We start from the raw sequence: 19,899 nt of genomic DNA on the forward strand, positions 1-19,899 counted from the left end.
TAATAAAAACAGCGCTTCCATATATGAAATTTAAACATATACAGGGAAAATTTGTGTGCAAAACATCAAGTGCTATCAAGTGAAATAATAATTATCAGCTGCTGTTCACTAAGTATGACTCGGAAATAAATAAACAATAAAACAGCGCTTGCCTAAAAATTTTGAGCAAAAAAGTGCACAAGTGCAACAATATATGAATAAGGTACTAAAATATTCCCACAACTATAACTGCAGCAGTGCTTCAAATGTCCATAAAAGTGCATAGATGTGCTTGGAAATATAAAGTGCTGGAGTGCTTGGAAATATAAAGTGCTGGAGTGCTTGGAAATATAAAGTGCTGGAGTGCTTGAAAAACATCAATCGGTGCAGGGTGCTTTACTCCCCTCCTGTGTCCCCACTCACCGAAAATATTGGACTCTCAGCTATTTCAGTCTGGGGTCAATAGAGCTTAAAGAGGAAGTAAATCCTCCTCTGCAAGTTGTACCTATAGGTAAGCCTAAGATAAGACTTACCTATAGGTACTGTAAATATCTCCTAAACATGTACCGTTTAGGAGATATTTACCTTACATGCAGCCAGTGACATCACTGGCGCATGCGCTCTGAAGGAACGGCCGCTGGTGCCGTTCCTTCAGAGCCCCGTGCCGTGACCGTCGGCTCCCGCGCACATGCGCGGGAGTGACGTAATCGCGGGTCCAGCCAATCAGATGGCCGGATGCCGCGAACCCGGAAGAACGGTGACAGAACATGTCACCCACGAGATAGGTGAGCGGTCGGCGCTTCGGGGCTTCATTCATAGGTACGTATTTCATAATGAGCTAGTATGCGATGCATACTAGCTCATTATGTGTTTGTCTTTCAGGTGTACTTTTAAAAAAAAAAATAATAATTCTGGGAGGTTTACAACCTCTTTAACTGGTCTTAAGCTCTATTGAGCCCAAACTGAAATAGCTGAGGGTCCAAGTGCACATCTATGCACTTTTATGGACATTTGAAGCACTGCTGCACTTATAGTTGTGGGAATATTTTAGTACCTTATTCATATATTGTTGCACTTGTGCACTTTTTTGCTCAAAATTTGCTCAAAATTTTTAGGCAAGCGCTGTTTTATTGTTATTTAGCAGTTAATATTTATTAAATAATTGCATTTCCGTGTTCTGTGTACTGTGGGAGACCAGATATAGTGAATGCAGAGTCCTGGGTTTAGGAACACTTTGTCATTTTTGTCAAATGCTACGCAAACATGTACAAAAATGTACACAGTGCAACAGTCCATCTGTCTCCCCTTTTGAGAGTGATCACCAATTGGGAGTTGATCTGTTTTACTCCGGCTATTGGCTAGTTACAGCCTCATCACAATGCAACGCTTCCATACTGTTCCTCTCCTACATGTAAAAATCATCATTTTTTTGCTGGAAAATTACTCAGAACACAACCCCCCCACTAAACAATTTTTTTTCAGCAGGGACCCTAGGGAATGAAATGGCGGTCATTGCAATTTTTTATATCACACGGTATTTGCGCAGCGATTTTTCAAACACAATTTTTTTTTTAACACCTTTATGAATTAAAAAAAAACATCAGTAAAGTTAGCCCAATTTTGTTGTAGAACGTGAAAGATGAGGTTATGCTGAGTAAATAGATACACATGTCACGTTTTAAAATTGCGCACACTCGTGGAATGGCGCCAAACTTCGGTACTTAAAAATCTTCATAGGCTACGCGTTAACATTTTTTACAGGTTACCAGTTTAGAGTTACAGATGAGGTCTTGTGCTAGAATTATTACTTCCGCTCTCATGTTTGTGGCGATATCTCACATGTGTGATTTGAATGTCGTTTATATATGCGGACGCGACCTACATATGCGTTTGCTTCTGCGTGCGAGTACGAGGGGACACTTTCCCTTTTTTTTGTATCACTTTTATTCCTATTACAAGGATTGTAAACATCCCTTGTAATAGGACTAGGGCATGACGTCCTCTGTATGGAGAGATCTGGGGTCTATAAGGTCTGTTTACAACTGCCGGGACCGCACGTGACGTCATTATGACGTGCCTGACCTCCGGGAGCCATAGAGATGACCAGGGACCATCTGGTCCTTGGTCAGCTCTATGGTAAACTTCTGCCGCTGGCGGATTCATTCTCCGGCTTGCCAATCGCATGGGAGAGCCGGTAGAAGCACAGGAGTGCAGAGGGACGTCCCCTCCCGCCGCCTGTAAAAAAATTTAAGTGGTTGAACTGCTGCTAGGATTGTTTTTACTGTGCAGGGAATCGCCGGCAAAAAAAAAAAAGATATATAAATGACACCTGTAACTGCACCCATCATTCAGATATTTCCACTGAAAGCCCAGGACGTGCAGATTCTAGTTAACATTCCAACTGCACACATGTTAAGCAGAGAAGTTTGTCTCTACTCTGCTGCTCACGGTTCACATTGCTGGAGAGAAAGCTGTACCTGGGGAACTGCAAACAAACATCTCAATGCTTCATTCACATGATCTATGGATCTGTGCTTATCCGCACCTCTCCTTCCAGAAAGTTACTCATGCATGCAGTAGAGCACCAGTCAGTCATCGAGGGGGGGGGGACGGGGGGACAGCTTTGACATGTGGAAGCAAAAGCCCTGCTCCTGCCCACCTCCACTCAAAGACTCAGTGTGGAACAGGCATGGTATGGGGGAAATGATCAGCTGCAGAGGGACACCAGGCTAGTGTGGTAACTAATCCTTTGTCCTCTCCTTGCCTTTTTTTTGGGCACAGCCCCACAGTTTGACATAAATCTGTACTGATATCTTAGTCCTCATGTACACCGGAAGTTATAAAAACGCCAGTAGCGACAGCTGTAGAAAGCTGTAACTGTAGAATGAGTTTTGCAGTAGTCTTTTTTTTAGCAAAACTATACTCCTACAAAAACTTATGGCTCAAAAATGCTGATAAACTCAGAATAGACAAGTTTTTAGGTGTTTTTCAGCTTTTATCAGGGTTAGAGCATTTTTACAGCTGAAAAACCCCTCCTACAACCCGCTAGTTCTGGGTTTTTTCCAGCTAGAAAACTCCCCAGCCAAAAAATGCTGATAACAGCCTGTGTGTACATGGATATAAAGGATCACATGCTGGGGAGTATACTGGCTGCAGAAAAAGACATCTGAAGCCAAAAACAGCCGCTGTAAAAACGTCCCGTGTGCATGAAGCCTTAAAGTGTACTTTCCTGGTTAACTGGCTCCTGTCTAAATTGTCCCTAGTATGCGTATGTATGAATGTGAGTTAGGGACTTCAGATTGTAAGCTCCTTGGGGGCAGGGACTGATGCGAATGTAATATATATATATATACACACACACACACACACATACATATACATATATACACACATATATATATATATATATATATATATATATATAAATATAATATATATATAAATATATATATATATATATAAATATATATAAATATAATATATATATATATATAAATATATATAAATATATATATATATATATATAAATATATATATATATATATATATATAAATATATATTATATAATATATAAATACAAATATAATATATAAATATAATATATATATATATATATATATATATATATATATATATATATATATATATATATATATATATATATAAAGCACTGCGTAAATTATTGACAATGCTGCACAAGTACCTGAAATAAACAAATATAAAATGAGCATTTTCCAGGAAAATTCTAAATACAGAAGAACACTTAGGTCTGACCTCCATGACATCCTCCAGGTTCTCCTCAGCATCAGCTTTCTCTGTCATAAGTTTGGCTGCTTTGAAATAAGTCTTCATTAGCAGATAGCCTTTCTTTGCCCCATTCCAGTATGATCGGGGGAGTTCTACCAGGCCATACCCCATCAGCAAGACTAAGAGGAACAGACCCCATGTGTTGGCTGCCGCTATCCCAATGGTCTGCAGCTGGTACCTTAAAAAAAAACAAAGAACAGATTTTAGGTGGGATTTGTTACAAAACAATAACTGGTGTAATAAAGTAGAATTTCAACATACCAAGATAAAATAGAAATAGTTTTCTTTTAAATAGTACAACTGTAGTTGTACTAGTTTTAAATAGTGCGACTTCAATTTCAAAGCCGCATGTCAGTGTGACTTCAGGTGTGACTTGGAAGACATCTGCACAGATGTCTATGTAAATCGCACCTGAAAGCGCCAAAAGTGCAGGAACTACTTTTTCAAATCAATGCGGCACCGCAGAGTCGGCGTTGCACCGATTTGAACAGTTGCAACACCAACAATAGGGTCAAATCGCATGACAAGTCACTCCAGTGTGAACAGGGGGGTTTAAAATAGAACTAAACACTCTAAGGCCCCTTTCACCGTTCAGTTCATCAGTTCAGTCACGTCAAAATGTATCCGTTTTTCATCCACTTTTCATCTTTCGTCTGTTTTTTCATCCGTTTTTCCTTCATTTTTTTTTTTTACATCCACTACCAATGCAAAAACGGATGAAAAACTGACTGTCTGTTTACATCTGTTTTTCGTCCGATCCGTGAAAAATAGGACATTCATCCATTCAAAAAAATGGACATTGACGGAAGCGGATGAAAACGGATGTTAGCGGATGATCATCCAATGTCATCCGTTTTTACATAGAGATACATTGATGTCGTTTTTCATCCGTCAACAGATGGATGAAAAACAGACAAAAACGGACCGTATGTGTGAAAGGGGCCTAATTTATCTATTTGCAAAACCATTACATACAAGGCCTGAATAATAACTGCCAAAGGTTACTAGTTGCGCTTATGTAAGCTCTCAACTGAACTGCCAAGTCATTAAATGGACGGTGTCATAGCTGATCACATGTGCAGCATCATGGCGACAGCAGATCAAACCGAGACCAAGATGGCAGCTTCTCTGGCTGTAAAGGTTAATCTACACAGATTAAGCCCAGGTTCCCACTAGTGTTGTGCGATTTTACATGCGATTTGGAGTGCCTGTGCAGTGCGATAGACCTTAAAATCGCATCTCTCCGCACTAAACTCGCACAGGACCCTTTTTTTGAACCGCACAGCATCTATGTGAACAACCCTTATAGGAAACAATGTTTTCACACTTATGCGAGCTGAAAGTCATGGGCTTAAAGCAATGCCTGTGTAATCTTAAGGTCTATGGACTGCAAGTAGAATCAAAGTCGGACCAAAGTAGTGCAGGGACTACTTTGAAGTCACGCAGATATAAACAGTACTCATTGGAAAACATGGGGTACGACTTGTCATATGACTTTGCAGTCCCACGTCGCACAAATGTGAAGGGGACTTTCAAAGTAAAACAGAAAACTGGGAATAAAAAATCTTATAATGTTGTCCTTCAGTCCAAAACCTTTGACATTTTCATTACTTTTTACATTTCATCCATTTACTGCAATAGCCACTAGATGTCACTAGTAATCTCACAAAATATAAATTGCAATCCATTCACTTTTGGTTATATGTGTTAAAGTAGAACTCTAGGTAATTTGAAAAAAGAAAAAAAAATAATAAATCATCAAGCAAGCTCTGAACTTGTCATTGTCATCCTTGACACCCTACCAAGTGAGTCACTGTTCTGGAAAGCCATGACAGTACAGACTTTTCACATTTCATTTTATAGGCATTTTAAGAGTGCCCCATTAGCAGTACGAAACGCATTAGCATGTTATTTTCTGTACTCCATTGTGTAGCCAGTAAAGATTCACTTTTAAGGATGACACCATGTATGGCTCTAATCTATCGTTTGATATTAGGCAGTAAGGCCAGGATCAGTTTAAGAGCTCCAGACCATGCACCCTTTTAAATCAAGTCAGCAATGGCACTGCCAATATTTCTCTTCTCATGAGTTCACTTTAAAAGTGGATCTTCACTCAAAAATAACACTCTGTATCATGCCAATACTCCCCCTTCCTGTTACACAATTGCAGGTCATTTTATTGTTTTTGCAAAGCAAGTACCTATTTTTTTTTTTTCTTGTGCTCACTTCCACTTTACATAGTTTGGGAGGTTGAAAAAAAGACATCAGTCCATCCAGTTCAACCTATAATGTGTGCGTTTACTGTTAACCGTACATTGTATACCCCTGTATGTTGTACATTGTATACCCCTGTATGTTGTGGTCTTTAAGATGCCCATTTAATAGTTTTGTGAAACTATCGATGCTCCCTGCTGATACCACTGCTTGTGGAAGGGAATTCCACATCCTTACCGCTCTGACAGTAAAGAACCCCTCACGTAGTTTAAGGTTGCACTGCTGTTCTTCTAGTTTTAGTGATTGGCCCCATGTCTTATTGTATTCCCTTTCACTGAAAAGTTTGTTCCTTATGCTCGGGTCACCAGTACAGTATTTGTACATTGATATCATATCCCCCCTCAATCGTCTCTTCTAGAGAGAGATTAAAGTTCAATGTTTGTAGTCTTTCCTCATAGCTGATGTCCTCCATTCCCCTAATTATTTTTGTTGCCCTTCTCTGGACTTTCTCCAGTTCCAGCACATCCTTCCTGAGGACCATTTTCTCCTTCTTTGCCTAGGTAATTATGACATAGTCCTCGGCTGTCTTTAGCCTCCTGGGATCTCATGTCATACATCCCACGGACTTCCAAAGTCTCCCCAGTCTGCCAATCTTGCACATGTGCAGTGGCATTTCAGCATGGGGCTGGCTGTGAGTGATCAGGAAGGGACAGCTGGCTCCCAAATCCAAAATGGTGGCATGGAAACACTGGGAAGACGACAGGTGCGAGGAAGACAGCACTGGACTTCATAAGCTGGTAAATGTAATGTTTATTATCCCACAGGAACAGTAAGTGTAGCGGCTGCTTTTTAGTTTTGGATAGCCAGGTGAAGTTGCACACTTCTGCCCTATTACCCAACCGGGCATGTGCCCCTCCTGTATCCTTTGTTCTGCAGCTACCAGATTCCCTTCTCTGCCTGCACCCTCATCACTGGGCCATGATTCAGCGCTATCACCTCCGTCCAGTGATCGGGCCACATATCACAAATCTGGATATAGAAACATGATCAATAATAGTAAACATGAAGAAAAGCATTTACTAAATACACTTACCATTCAAGATGCAGTTTAGGGCTCACGGCAACATATATTAACAGGGCACCAAAGATCAGCAGGTATGTACCATAGTAAATAGCATTTTCTATCAAAGCAGTTTTAATCTTCCCTGTAATAGAAAATCCACCAGAGCGAGCGTACGACTGCATGAAAGGCAGCAGAATCCTATTATAAAAAATAAAAATAAAAACATTTTCAATCACACACACACAAATGGATTTATTGCTCGTGCGAATTAAAAGCAAAGCTCCATGTAACTTTGTTAGGTGTACGTGGTATTTTGTCTGTATTGCCTTTAGAGTCAAAGAGGAGAGGAAACACTGTTAGAATGTTAGACTAGGGGCTGATTCACACCACAAAAATGAACGTCTCCAGATCCATTCCAGGTGCATTTCTGCATGCGCAGTTTTAACGTACTCTGGTGCATTTTTTATGCGTTTTCAGACACATTTCAGATGCTTTTTTTTCCCTTCTTTTCTTTCTGGGGTCTGGGGTACTGGGGTCTGGTGCAATCTTCATGCATTTTTTCCTGTTTTTTTTCCACTGTACTGGGTCTGGTGCATTCTTGATGCGTTTTACCACATTCCAGTAAGTCCAGTGTAGGAAAAATGCGGCATTTTCTACTATTTTTCTGGAACTGGAATGCCCCGGAACTGAAACTGGTATGAACGTTGCCATAGGAAACCATATAACCTACTATCCATGCATTTTTGATGATGATGATGCGAAATTGCCCTGACACCGATTGTCCCCCCCCCAAGAAGATCATATACTGTCTTTGAAGCAGTGCATGGCCTTGCCTGCTGCCAAGTTCCAGTATTGATCCATTACTACAATGGGTAACCTCACTGACCAATAGCGATGGGCTCAGGCAAGTTTGGATCGTGCCCGCCAGGAAGCCAGCACTGCACACCGCCAATCATAAGCAGCGTGTGTATGTGCAGCTCCCGGTTGGGAAAATGCCTCACTGCCCATGATTGGCAGTGTGCAGTGACGGCTTCCTGGCCGGCACGATCCAAACACGCCCAAGCCCATCGCTTATGACCAAGAGGAGGCCTAGTGGAACGGAAGCGGTTATTCTCATGAATAAATCTTTCCAGGCTTTGGGACTGTCAGGACACAAACTATGCAAGCATATATGAAGGCAACTGTAGACTAAACCCGCTTTTATATACTTTATGGGTTGTATTTATAAAAGAAAAAAAAAAATAATGCAGACCTTTTTTTGTCCTGTGCAACTGCATGTACATTAATTCTGTGAGAATTGGGGCAGAAGTGAACATTACTAGGCTATTTTTTCTCCAGGTCGAATGCTGTTCATTCATATGGGAAAAAGGAAATCACAAAAATACTGCATTATGGCCACTAAATGGAGCTAAGAAAATACTTACTTACTATAGAAATACTTATTTATTATGATTGTCAGCTCCATCTAGTGGCCATAATGCAGTTTTTTTTGCTCAAGTTTGAACATTCAACATTTGGAGGAAAAAATTTGGAGGAAAAAAAAACAAACAGTCTAATTGCAAATCAATTCTGCCCCCATTTGCACAAAACAGATGTGCATGCTGTTTCACAGGATGAACGGGTCTGCAATTTTTTTGTTTTTTTTACACAAATACATCTCTATTTGCTTCAAATGTGTGATTGGCTGTTTGCTTAGAGCAGCAGTCTTCAACCCTTTTGAAACCAGGGACCGGTTTCATGGTAGCCAATTTTCCCAGGGAACCAGGGGGTTGGTGTATGGGTCAGGAATGGGATATTCACATAGTCTGTCCTCAGCCCCCCTTCACCCCACAACCCCCCCTTTTTTTGTCTTTATACAACCCCCCTTTTATATCAGTGTCCTCACTTCCCTCTAACATCACAGCCCCCCTTTACAGTGCAGTCTTCTTTACATCACAGTGCTCCTTTACATTACTGCTCTGTAAAGGGAGCACTGTCATTTAAAGGGGACTGCACTGTAAAGGACACTGGGATATAAAAAAGGGACTGCACTATAGAGGGGACACTTGGATATAAAGGGGACTGCACTGTAGAGGGGACACTGGGATATAAAGGGGACTGCACTATAGAGGGGACACTTGGATATAAAGGGGACTGCACTGTAAAGGACACTGGGATATAAAGGGGACTGCACTATAGAGGGGACACTTGGATATAAAGGGGACTGCACTATAGAGGGGACACTTGGATATAAAGGGGACTGCACTGTAAAGGACACTGGGATATAAAGGGGACTGCACTATAGAGGGGACACTTGGATATAAAGGGGACTGCACTGTAAAAGGACACTGGGATATAAAGGGGACTGCACTATAGAGGGGACACTTGGATATAAAGGGGACTGCACTGTAAAAGGACACTGGGATATAAAGGGGACTGCACTGTAGAGGGGACACTGGGATATAAAGGGGACTGCACTGTAGAGGAGACACTGGCATATAAAGGGGACTGCACTGTAAAGGACACTGGAATATAAAGGGGACTGCACTGTAAAGGACACTGGGATATAAAGGGGACTGCACTGTAGAGGGGACACTGGGATATAAAGGGGACTGCACTATAGAGGGGACACTGGGATATAAAGGGGACTGCACTGTAAAGGACACTGGGATATAAAGGGGACTGCACTGTAGAGGGGACACTGGGATATAAAGGGGACTGCACTGTAGAGGGGACACTGGGATATAAAGGGGACTGCACTATAGAGGGGACACTTGGATATAAAGGGGACTGCACTGTAAAAGGACACTGGGATATAAAGGGGACTGCACTGTAGAGGGGACACTGGGATATAAAGGGGGCTGCACTGTAGAGGGGACACTGGGATATAAAGGGGACTGCACTGTAGAGGGGACACTGGGATATAAAGGGGACTGCACTGTAAAAGGACACTGGGATATAAAGGGGACTGCACTGTAAAAGGACACTGGGATATAAAGGGGACTGCACTGTAGAGGGGACACTGGGATATAAAGTGGAATGCACTGTAAAGGGACAATGTAATAATAACAGAGGTGGATGAAGGAGAGGACACACGGGCATGGCCACACACCAGGAGGCAAGCGGTGACCCTGGTCTGTGATAGCCGTGTGCAGACCGCGGTCATCGCTCACCTCCTGCTGTGCAGCCCCGGTCATCAACAGGCCGGTTAGAGGTCAACAAACAATCCCACATTCTACCCAAATGATATAAATCTTTATACATTATTTAAGTAGAACGGGGGACGGTTTGTTGAGCTCTAACCAGGTTTTTTTGCAGTTGGGTTTCTCATCGTTTTTTACCGGGAGATCCTTCCCCCTCTAAAACAAGACAAGAGTGGGATATGTGTATTCTTTGTAATCACAAAGATAGAAAGATAATCAGGAGTTTTTCATGCTTGCTACAGTGGGCCATGTTAGAGTATCTGCAGTGAGGAATAAAAGTGGGACCCATTGCATACAAGTAAAAGGTAACCAACTTCATACTGAAAATGAAAAGCATTGCCAACAACGACCAGCAGGGGGCATCCTTGGTGACACTTACCAAGTGAGAAACTGTGATGTCCAATAGACCACACGCCAGAAGATCGGCATGATTCCTTTCGGGATATAGCTCCATGGCTTGTAGCACTCTTGAAGTGGGCTTTCAGAGCTGTTATAAAACACAAGTGGAATAAATAAGTCGGCATATACTGGCTATAGGTGACCACAGACTGCTGGTATATGTTACCAGGGGTGGCACCTAAGTGTTTCACCCTTCCATCATGGAGGGGGTGGCTCAGCCTTTCCCGTAAATCTGTAAACACTTATACGAGGTAAAATGGTAATTCCCCTATGTAGAAAGGAACGACAGGCATCTATCATGCACAGAAATCTCCCAAATGTATTAGGATACATCTGCTCAATCACAGAGGGTCCCGGAGCACCGAGTCTCCAATTCTCACCATCTAATGAACCCCAGACATCCAATGGTACTCCTCAAATTACAATCAATTCTTTAGTTGGCTGTGCCATTCGCAACAAACCAGATGACTAAGCAATTACGAGTGTTTGCAAGTAAGAAGGGTGCCTTACAAATCTGTGATCCATCCACACAGTTATTTTAGTTCTTGGTAACTGAAAGCAGGCCAATTAATGCACTGTCTTTGGGGACTCTGGCCCAGCTCCTTTGGAGTCTCACTCCTTCTTCTGCATTTTACAAAGTATAAGGGCTCTTTCAGACTTCCGTGACCTCTGAAGAGCGATCCGCGTTCAGATTGCTTTTCAGAGGGCAGTTGACAGAAAGGAGGAGATTTAACCCTATAATGCCGCACTACTACACTACAAATCACCTGCATTACATGCAGCTGCGGTGCAGTACTACCTGTCAAACTCTGCAACCCAAATCAAAAATTCCACAGCAGCAAAGCATCGTGCTTGTGCCATCTGTACAGCCCTGACCAGCTCTATTGGGACAGTTTGGGTAGGTGGCCAGGGGGGCAGGAAATCTGTGGCTGGCTCAGCTGCATATTTTTGCTACCTCCTCCACCCCCCCCCAATCTGTCCATCTGGAGGGGCACTGAAATAAACAAATCCAACAGCAAGACAAACCTGCAGCAGAAGAACAGAATCTGGCTTTTTCCTTTGAAAGCCCAACCTTGGATAAATTCATAGCCATGAACTGAAAAGGAGGACACTGAGCAACAGCCCGCTGTCCGAGTACCAAGCGGCCGTCCACTGTCCAAGCGGCAGCCTAATGCCAAGCACCGAGCGGCAGCCCAATGGCGGAGCACCGAGCGGCAGCCCAATGGCGGAGCAACGAGCGGCAGCCCAATGGCGGAGCAACGAGCGGCAGCCCAATGGCGGAGCAACGAGCGGCAGCCCAATGGCGGAGCAACGAGCGGCAGCCCAATGGCGGAGCAACGAGCGGCAGCCCAATGGCGGAGCAACGAGCGGCAGCCCAATGGCGGAGCAACGAGCGGCAGCCCACTGCCGGAGCAACGAGCGGCAGCCCACTGCCGGAGCAACGAGCGGCAGCCCAATGGCAGAGCAACGAGCGGCAGCCCACTGCCGGAGCAACGAGCGGCAGCCCACTGCCGGAGCAACGAGCGGCAGCCCACTGCCGGAGCTACGAGCGGCAGCCCACTGCCGGAGCTACGAGCGGCAGCCCACTGTCGGAGCTACGAGCGGCAGCCCACTGCCGGAGCTACGAGCGGCAGCCCACTGCCGGAGCTACGAGCGGCAGCCCACTGCCGGAGCTACGAGCGGCAGCCCACTGCCGGAGCTACGAGCGGCAGCCCACTGCCGGAGCAACGAGCGGCAGCCCACTGCCGGAGCAGCGAGCGGCAGCCCACTGCCGGAGCACCGGGAAGCGCTGCCTACCCAGGGGAGGGAATGATCAGCTAAGTGAAAGAGCTTTTACCCTTCCCAAGACGTAAAAGAGCCATTACCTTTTGCAGTGCAGCCCCATTACAAGGAAGAGATTTCAAGGTAACTGGAATTGGGCTTTAAACGTTAAGTTCATGGACTGAGTAGCCAACTGCCAATACATGACTAACCCATTCAGAATCTGTTATCTATTGCCATTGAAAAAAAAAAAAACACAAGAAAAACAATGTCAAGGACAAGTTTCACAAGGGTGTTTCATTACACAGCCCAAAAGAAAAGAGACTTGTGAAACCTGTCAGACGGCTGTACCGTCTTCTGAACGTTCATTACTCTGGAAACACATGGAAGGGACATTAGGTGATCAGGCCCTGTGAAGTAACTGAAGCTTTCCTTTCCTTTCCATTAACAGAGAGGAGGGGTTCTGCAATCTTCAGAGATGGCTGGGAAGAAGGTAACTGATAACAGTGAAGCCCAGACAGAGAGGCCAGAAAGTTTTCAGATGACAGGATTAGTGGCAAGATCAACAGGATTTGTTTGCTCTTAAACAACTGAAAGAATCGGTTACATCTGCTCAGTATTTAACAGAACAAAGATGACTGAAATAGAGAGGACTTGTTAGAGTTTACACAAACTTTAACTTCAGTAGAAAGTCAGTTTATAACTATTGACATGGCAGAAGTAGAAATGAATGGACGCATACACACGGGGGTGTATCAGGAAGGTACACAATGTACACCCATGCGAGGGCCGTGTTTCCCTACACTTTGATGCATAGGAGTTCTGTGAATCCCAATGCAAGCAGTCCCATTCATGTCAACTGAGAGACAGCTGCTGCTCCTGAACTCGTCAGCCCTGCAGGTGCGCGGCCCCGAATACACAGCTGTCAAACTGAGAGCAGCAACTGTTTCCATGCAGCCGCTGCATCCCAGTTGACATGAATGGGACACATGGAACCACTGTGAATCCTGTGTGGGCAGACATGACCTTCACATGGGTGTACAGTGTGGTATATCTATGTGAATGAGGCCTAAGAGTAAAAGGCTGTGTGATGCCAGGAGGCTGTGCAATGAGGGAGATCAGGCAAATAAATTCAAGTTCCATCAAGGTTGAAAGTAGCTCTGGACACTGGCAGCAGAACAATAAACAATGGAATCTAGAAAATGTATGTGCAACGCTATAAAATATACTCAATAAAGCATATGTAACAGGGAATAAAGTGAAAAAAGTCCCAAGTGAGAAAACACAATTAATCCAAGGTGAAGAAAGCAATCCAAGAAAGACATCTGATCCCAACACCAACAGGAGAGGTAATGGTTAAGCGCTCACCGAAACAAATGGACCCAACTTATCTTATGATAAAAGGGTCAAAAAGGCTCAAGAATACACAGTTGTGATGAAACGCGTCAGTACTTTGCCTTATGCAGCCAGGATTATGCCACAGATTGCTTGACCTGTGTATCTGTATTCACTGCTTTTTGATCCCGGATGTTTGTAAGTATTCTTTTACATCTAATAAATTCATATAAAGCTGAATTAAACTATGTTTGTTTTGTCTGGGTTTGCCATTTCCATGTGATCTGGAGAGAAAGAGGAGACTCGTCTCATTCTGACCCTTTGACTGGAAACTGAATATCCGGTGTCACAGCTTGAAGATTCGCAGGACATACAGGACCCTTTTATCATATAATAAGTTGGGTCAATTTGTTCCGGTGAGCGCTTAACCATTACCTCTCCTGTTGGTGTTGGGATCAGAGGTCTTTCTTGGATTGCTTTCTTCACCTTGGATCAATTACGTTTTCTCACTTGGGACTTTTTTTCACTTTATTCCCTGTTATATATGCTTTATTAAGTATATTTTATAGCGCTGCACAGTATTTTCTATTTTTGCTTATTGACACATGTCTGTTTAGTGTGCTAGCTGCTTTAACCTCTTTTTAGTTAGCGCAGTTTATTTATTTTTATTAAACAATGGATTCTGACTGGCGTCCGCACGATGACAGACAGTTCATATCTTTGACACATTGATAAAATAAAGCCATTGCGCATGACAAAATCAACTAAATCTACCTAATCATGCCTAACGAAGAACACAATCAGAATGTCAGCACACCCATCTGTGTATAATGAGGGGGGTATTATGCAACCAGTATTTAAGAAAAATAAATAAAACCACCCCTGTGATGTGTGCCCACACTTAGGCCAGCCATAGGCAGCAGGAACCAGCCAAATTTCGATCCTTCTATGGGCAGGCTGGTTGCCCTGAAGTCCATCCATTGATCAACTTCATTATAAGCAGCCTGTCAGGTTTTTTTCACCCGCCACTGCCGGCGCCTGTAGCTGTTAGCAGTGATCTTTGTATTCTGCTGGTGGGGAGGGCTCCCTGCGTTCCCCTCTGCAAGAACACAATAGCACTGTGCAATTTTCTTTCCTTCAATCATGCATAATGTATGGCTTGCCCTAAAGCAGAGTTCTAGTCCTTTCTGTGTTTATTTAAAGTCAACAGTTACAAAAAGTGTAGCTGCTGACTTTTAATAAACACGCACTCAGCTGATCCAGTGATGTGGGCGCCCAAACCCTCGGTTCTCTCCCTCTCCTCTCCCTGGCGCCGGTGTTCCGTGAAAAAACCATACCCGTGGGAAAACCATACCCTCGTCACTTCCGGTGCAGCTACGGAGGGTATGGATTTCTCACAGTAGTGTGTGTAATGTTACACTTACCGCCGTTACATTAAAACAGCTCCTCTGCAAAATCAGTCACCTCCGCTGCTATCCCTGTCACTTCCCTGATCTCGGCTAATAAATATAAAAGCGGATCACGGAGCCGAGATCGCCGTCACTTACATTTCATACACCCGCCGCCGCTTTTATATTTATTAGCCGAGATGAGGGAAGTGTCAGGGATAGGAGAGGAGATGCCCCATGTTGCCCCCGAACTGTTTTAATGTAACCGCCGCAAGTATAACATAACACACACTCCGTAATTATTTCATTCCCTCCGAGCATGCGTACTTGTGAACTTCTCTGCTATGCAATGACGTATCCGGGGCTCTGAGCATGCGCACTGCTGCGCCGCTCAGCTGTTTCAGACCGGACGTGACGAGGGTATGGAATGCTAACGAGGTATGGTTTTCTAACGTTACACCGGCATTGCAAGTGTGGACACCGGGCTGTGACAGCTTACGCCTTCACAGCCGGGTGTGCGCTGTGCCTCCTCAATGGTCAAGCAACCTTCTATGACCTGTGACATGTCCTAGAAGATTGCAGGGAGGGAGGGGGAGAGGAGAACATCCACTTGGATCGTCTAGGGCGATCCAATCGGAAGTGGGAGCGGGTACCTGTCAAAACTAGGTACCCCCACCCCCCCCCCAAAAAAAAGTGACATGCCAAATGTGGCATAGGAGGATGGAGGAATGCTTAAAGCGGAACATCCCCTTTTGGGAGCAGCTCTGCTTTAAGGCCGCCTCCTGTGGGCTTAATGAGACAAAATCAATCGATTTCCCCATCCAGGATTAGGGCAGCCATGCATGGTTTAAATTTGTCCGGTTTAGCAGGGACGGGACGAACTTCTATCCATGTATGGGCAGGCTGATTGTGCAGAAGTCGATCTACCGATCCACTTCTGTACAACCAGCCTGTCTGGGTTTTCCCAAACGATTAGTGTGTTCTGACAGCGGGGAAGACTCTCTGCCTCAAATATGTGGAAGGAGGAATCGGGTCATTTTTTGCAATCAACTGGCTTGTTGCCGTACGAGAAACATTTTGGAGTTTGTCCCTTTGGGAAATTTTGTTTGGAATCAGCTATCGAATGCACACTAACAGAAAATTGCCAGATTTTCTTATAGTGTGTACGAGCCTTTACAGTGCGTATGGAGGAATCCACACTACCAGCTGTTATATGCAGCAGCCGCAGCACCTGAATACCTGAACAGTGACTGCATTGGATATTATGTAGTCAGCCATCTGGCTCAGTCCCATTTTTGAACCAACATGTCGGGTCGGTTGGTAAAGACCCACTTACACCTAAAACTGCAGCTTACTCAGCAGGAATCAACCAAAATATGAGCGGTGTTATAGGAGCCTTCACTGCCCCCTGCTCTCATCCACATCGCCAGTTCCCACCAGTTGCAAAGATCATCTTTCCCTGAAAGTACCATTTGAGTTTGGAATACATGCCCCTTCCCCAAAGAAAAGTGGCCTATAGACCAAATACGTTCCCACCCCTACATGTTTGTGTTTTGTAATTTCCAGGACATCATCAGGAGGCCATTTTATTTTAGAGGAACCTTTCTATTTTATTAATTTATTATTTTTTCTGTGACAGAATCAAAGTAAACCTGTTATTAGAGAAATACAGCGACTGCCATTTCTGACCTGCCTCTGAAAATGCTAGCTTCCCGGCTATCACGTGATCCACATCCTTCAATATGTTCTTAATTACTAATTCAGATCAAGTATACATATCAGACCTATAGCCCAAATGCATTCACGGCCCTACATGTTTCGTCATTTCCGGGACATCATCAGGAGGCGATTTTATTTTAGAGGACCCTTTCTATTTTATTTATCCTTTTTTTCTGTGACAGAATCAAAGTAAACCTGTCATGAGAGAAATTTGGGGACTGCCGTTGCTGATCTGCCTCTGAAAATGATAGCTTTCCGGCTATCACACGATCCATATCCTTCAATATGTTCTTAATTACTATTTCAGATCAAGTATACATAACAGACCTATAGACCAAGTTCTATAGACCAAATGCGTTCACGCCCCTACGTGTACGTGTTTCGTCATTTCCGGGACATCATCAGGAGGCCATTTTATTTTAGAGGAGCCTTTCTATTTCATTTATTTATCCTTTTTTTCTGTGACAGAGTCAAAGTAAACCTCTTATGAGAGAAATTTGGGGAATGCCATTGCTGGCCTTCCTCTGAAAATGCTAGCTTCCTGGCTATCATGCGATCCACATCCTTGAATATGTCTGAATTACTAACTCAGATCAGGTATACATATAAGAAATTCTTATTTATATACTTACTGCATCTCAGTAACTCAAAACAAAAGCACAAGAGGGTCAGTAATAAAGGCCAAACACCTAGCATTTTCAGAAGAAGCGGTCAGCTTCCATGTTTCTCTCATGACAGGTATCCTTTAAGCAAAAAATCTAAATGACCCATAACCGGCTGTTTTAACTAAATGTCTGGTCAGGAAATTCCTGTCCTAATTGCACCATTTAAAATGCCCTCAAGAGGCGCATGCGAGCTGAAGCACACATAGAGGTTGATTTACTAAAGGCAAATATACTGACTACTGCAAGTGCAGTTGCTCTAGGTCTGAGCGGAAGTTCTGCTGATTTTTATCATCCAACCATGTGCAAGCAAAGATGTTGTTTTTTTTCCCTTGCATGTGATTGGGTATTTTTTGCAAAGTGAAGCTTTCCCTCATTTACTAAGCTTTGGGGCAAGTGCCCTTGCGGTGCACAGTATATTTGCCTTTAGTAAATCAACCCCATAAGGCCTGTGATCGCTCTGTCATTGGGGCATTGGTGTGCGCACCCCAAAGTTTAAAAACACATGCCTTTCTCTGCAGCCTTAGCTGCACTGGACAGTGAATTTACTATGCTTCAGTAATGAATGAACACAGTGACCGTGTTCAATTAGAAAAGGAAGGGGCCGGTAAATGACATATTGATTAGCCCCTCCCCCCCCACTCCAGTCTAAAAAACATACCGCAACACGGGGGAAGCCTGGGCATTAGGGGGGGAAGCCTGGGCATTAGGGGGGAATTGTGTGATTAAGGTGTACTCAGGCACACCTGGCACACCCCCTGCGCACGCCTATACATTGGAGCAATGGCCAGTCTATCTGCACTAAAAACTGAAAAATGGCCTAGAAAGGAAGGAGGTGTTACATAAACGCGGACATTATCAGTAATATATGTGAATTATAAGACTGTATGATGATGGAGATTACACAAAGATGATCCGTACCTCAATGGGTTGGCATTAACCAGCTCTGAACTTGTAGTGTTGGTCACGGTTGCTTTTGTAGTGGTGGTAAGTTGACTCACATTGATGGGGGCGGGAGTGACAGCATTCTTGGCAATGCATCGATTATATATTGTCTGCACACATTTTTGGGGGAAAAAAACACATTATCTACTAAAAGTTATAATGCAAATAGAGTGTATTCACTAGTAAACATTTTTAATTATTACTAGATCACACACTTGAAATTACATCTGGATATAATTTGACATTTACATATGCTTGTTTTTCCATATTTCCATACATTTGAAAATGTGCCATCTGGGGGTCGTTTACACAGTACAGTCTACAGCAACGCTTTGAATATGTTACCCCAACATTTCATATTTCTGATCTGTGACTGCTGTACAATGTACTTGTATGAAAAAGTATCCTGTCCTCTTTGTATTGTTTCCTTTGTCTGAAATCCCTGGTGATCCTACCAGTCCCTCTGCTTTCTATTAAAAACTGACCACACTAGGGATGAAAGCACAGCATAGTCAGTGTACTGGTTGTGCTGGGAAGTCAGCCTCTTCTACAATGATCAGACTTCTGCTGACAAGGCCCCCCCCCCCTTCCCAGCCATTCACGGGGGAAGGTCAGTGTGCTGCTGTTTTACCTCCACCAGCTTTTATGCCGCTGAGAGGGACTTCTAAAAAAAGGAAACAAAAAAAGTATTTATAACATGTACACACAAATGTTTTGTCTTTAATTTCTATTGTGTAACACAAATTTGCATCCTCGGGTTCAAGGGGTTGTACAGCTGCAGCTGTAAGCATCACCTCGGTACCGTTTTTTTGGAGCGGACGGTCGGCTTTCTTGTGATAACAACCGATGGTGCTAAGCAGCCACTCAGCCATCATCAAAAGCAGTGGGAGGTTACGTCCCTCCTCCCCCCCCCCTGCTGCTCCGCCTGACTCTCCCTTCCCCACCGGTTGACCCGAACGACCATCCGGCACATCCGCCGGCTGGCCCGGAGTCCCGAACAAAACCAGATTTGGATCTGGGGTCCCCAGATCCCTCCATAAAGAGTACCATTCACTGCCTATTACTGTCATAATGCATGTTTACATTCCTTGTGACAGCAATAGGAGTGTTAAAAAAAAAAAAATTAACGGTACAGTGTAAAAATAAAAAAAAATAAAATAAAGAAAAACATTTTTTTAAAGCGCCCCATCCCTCCGTGCTTGTGCGCAGAAGTGAACCCATACGTAATTTGTGCCCGTAAATGTAAACAGTGTTCAAACCACACATGTGAGGTATCACCTGCGATCATTAGAGCGAGAGCAATAATTCTAGCCCTAGACCTCCTATGTAACTCTAAACTGGTAACCGTTAAAGATTTTTAAGTACCGTCATTTGTCACCATTCCACGAGTCTGCGCAAGACATGTTAGGTATCTCTTTACTCAGTGTAACATCATCCTTCACAT

At 43.7% G+C, this 19,899-nt stretch overlaps 1 protein-coding gene across 1 annotated transcript in view; it reads right to left on the bottom strand.

The window, feature by feature from the left end:
• The window catches only part of LMBRD2 (LMBR1 domain containing 2), a 74,783-nt gene that overhangs the window by 42,177 nt on the left and 12,707 nt on the right, over positions 1 to 19,899 (bottom strand). The window contains exons 3-6 of the mRNA XM_082243775.1: positions 18,432 to 18,565; positions 10,626 to 10,733; positions 7,095 to 7,262; positions 3,755 to 3,965 (exon numbers count right to left, since the gene is read on the bottom strand). Coding sequence (XP_082099901.1) covers positions 3,755 to 3,965; positions 7,095 to 7,262; positions 10,626 to 10,733; positions 18,432 to 18,565 — 621 coding nt within the window. The remainder of the gene's footprint in view (positions 1 to 3,754; positions 3,966 to 7,094; positions 7,263 to 10,625; positions 10,734 to 18,431; positions 18,566 to 19,899) is intronic.

This window comes from Pelophylax lessonae (genome assembly GCF_965119305.1).
Source record: "Pelophylax lessonae genome assembly, chromosome: 1".
Classification (NCBI taxonomy): Eukaryota; Metazoa; Chordata; class Amphibia; order Anura; family Ranidae; genus Pelophylax; species Pelophylax lessonae.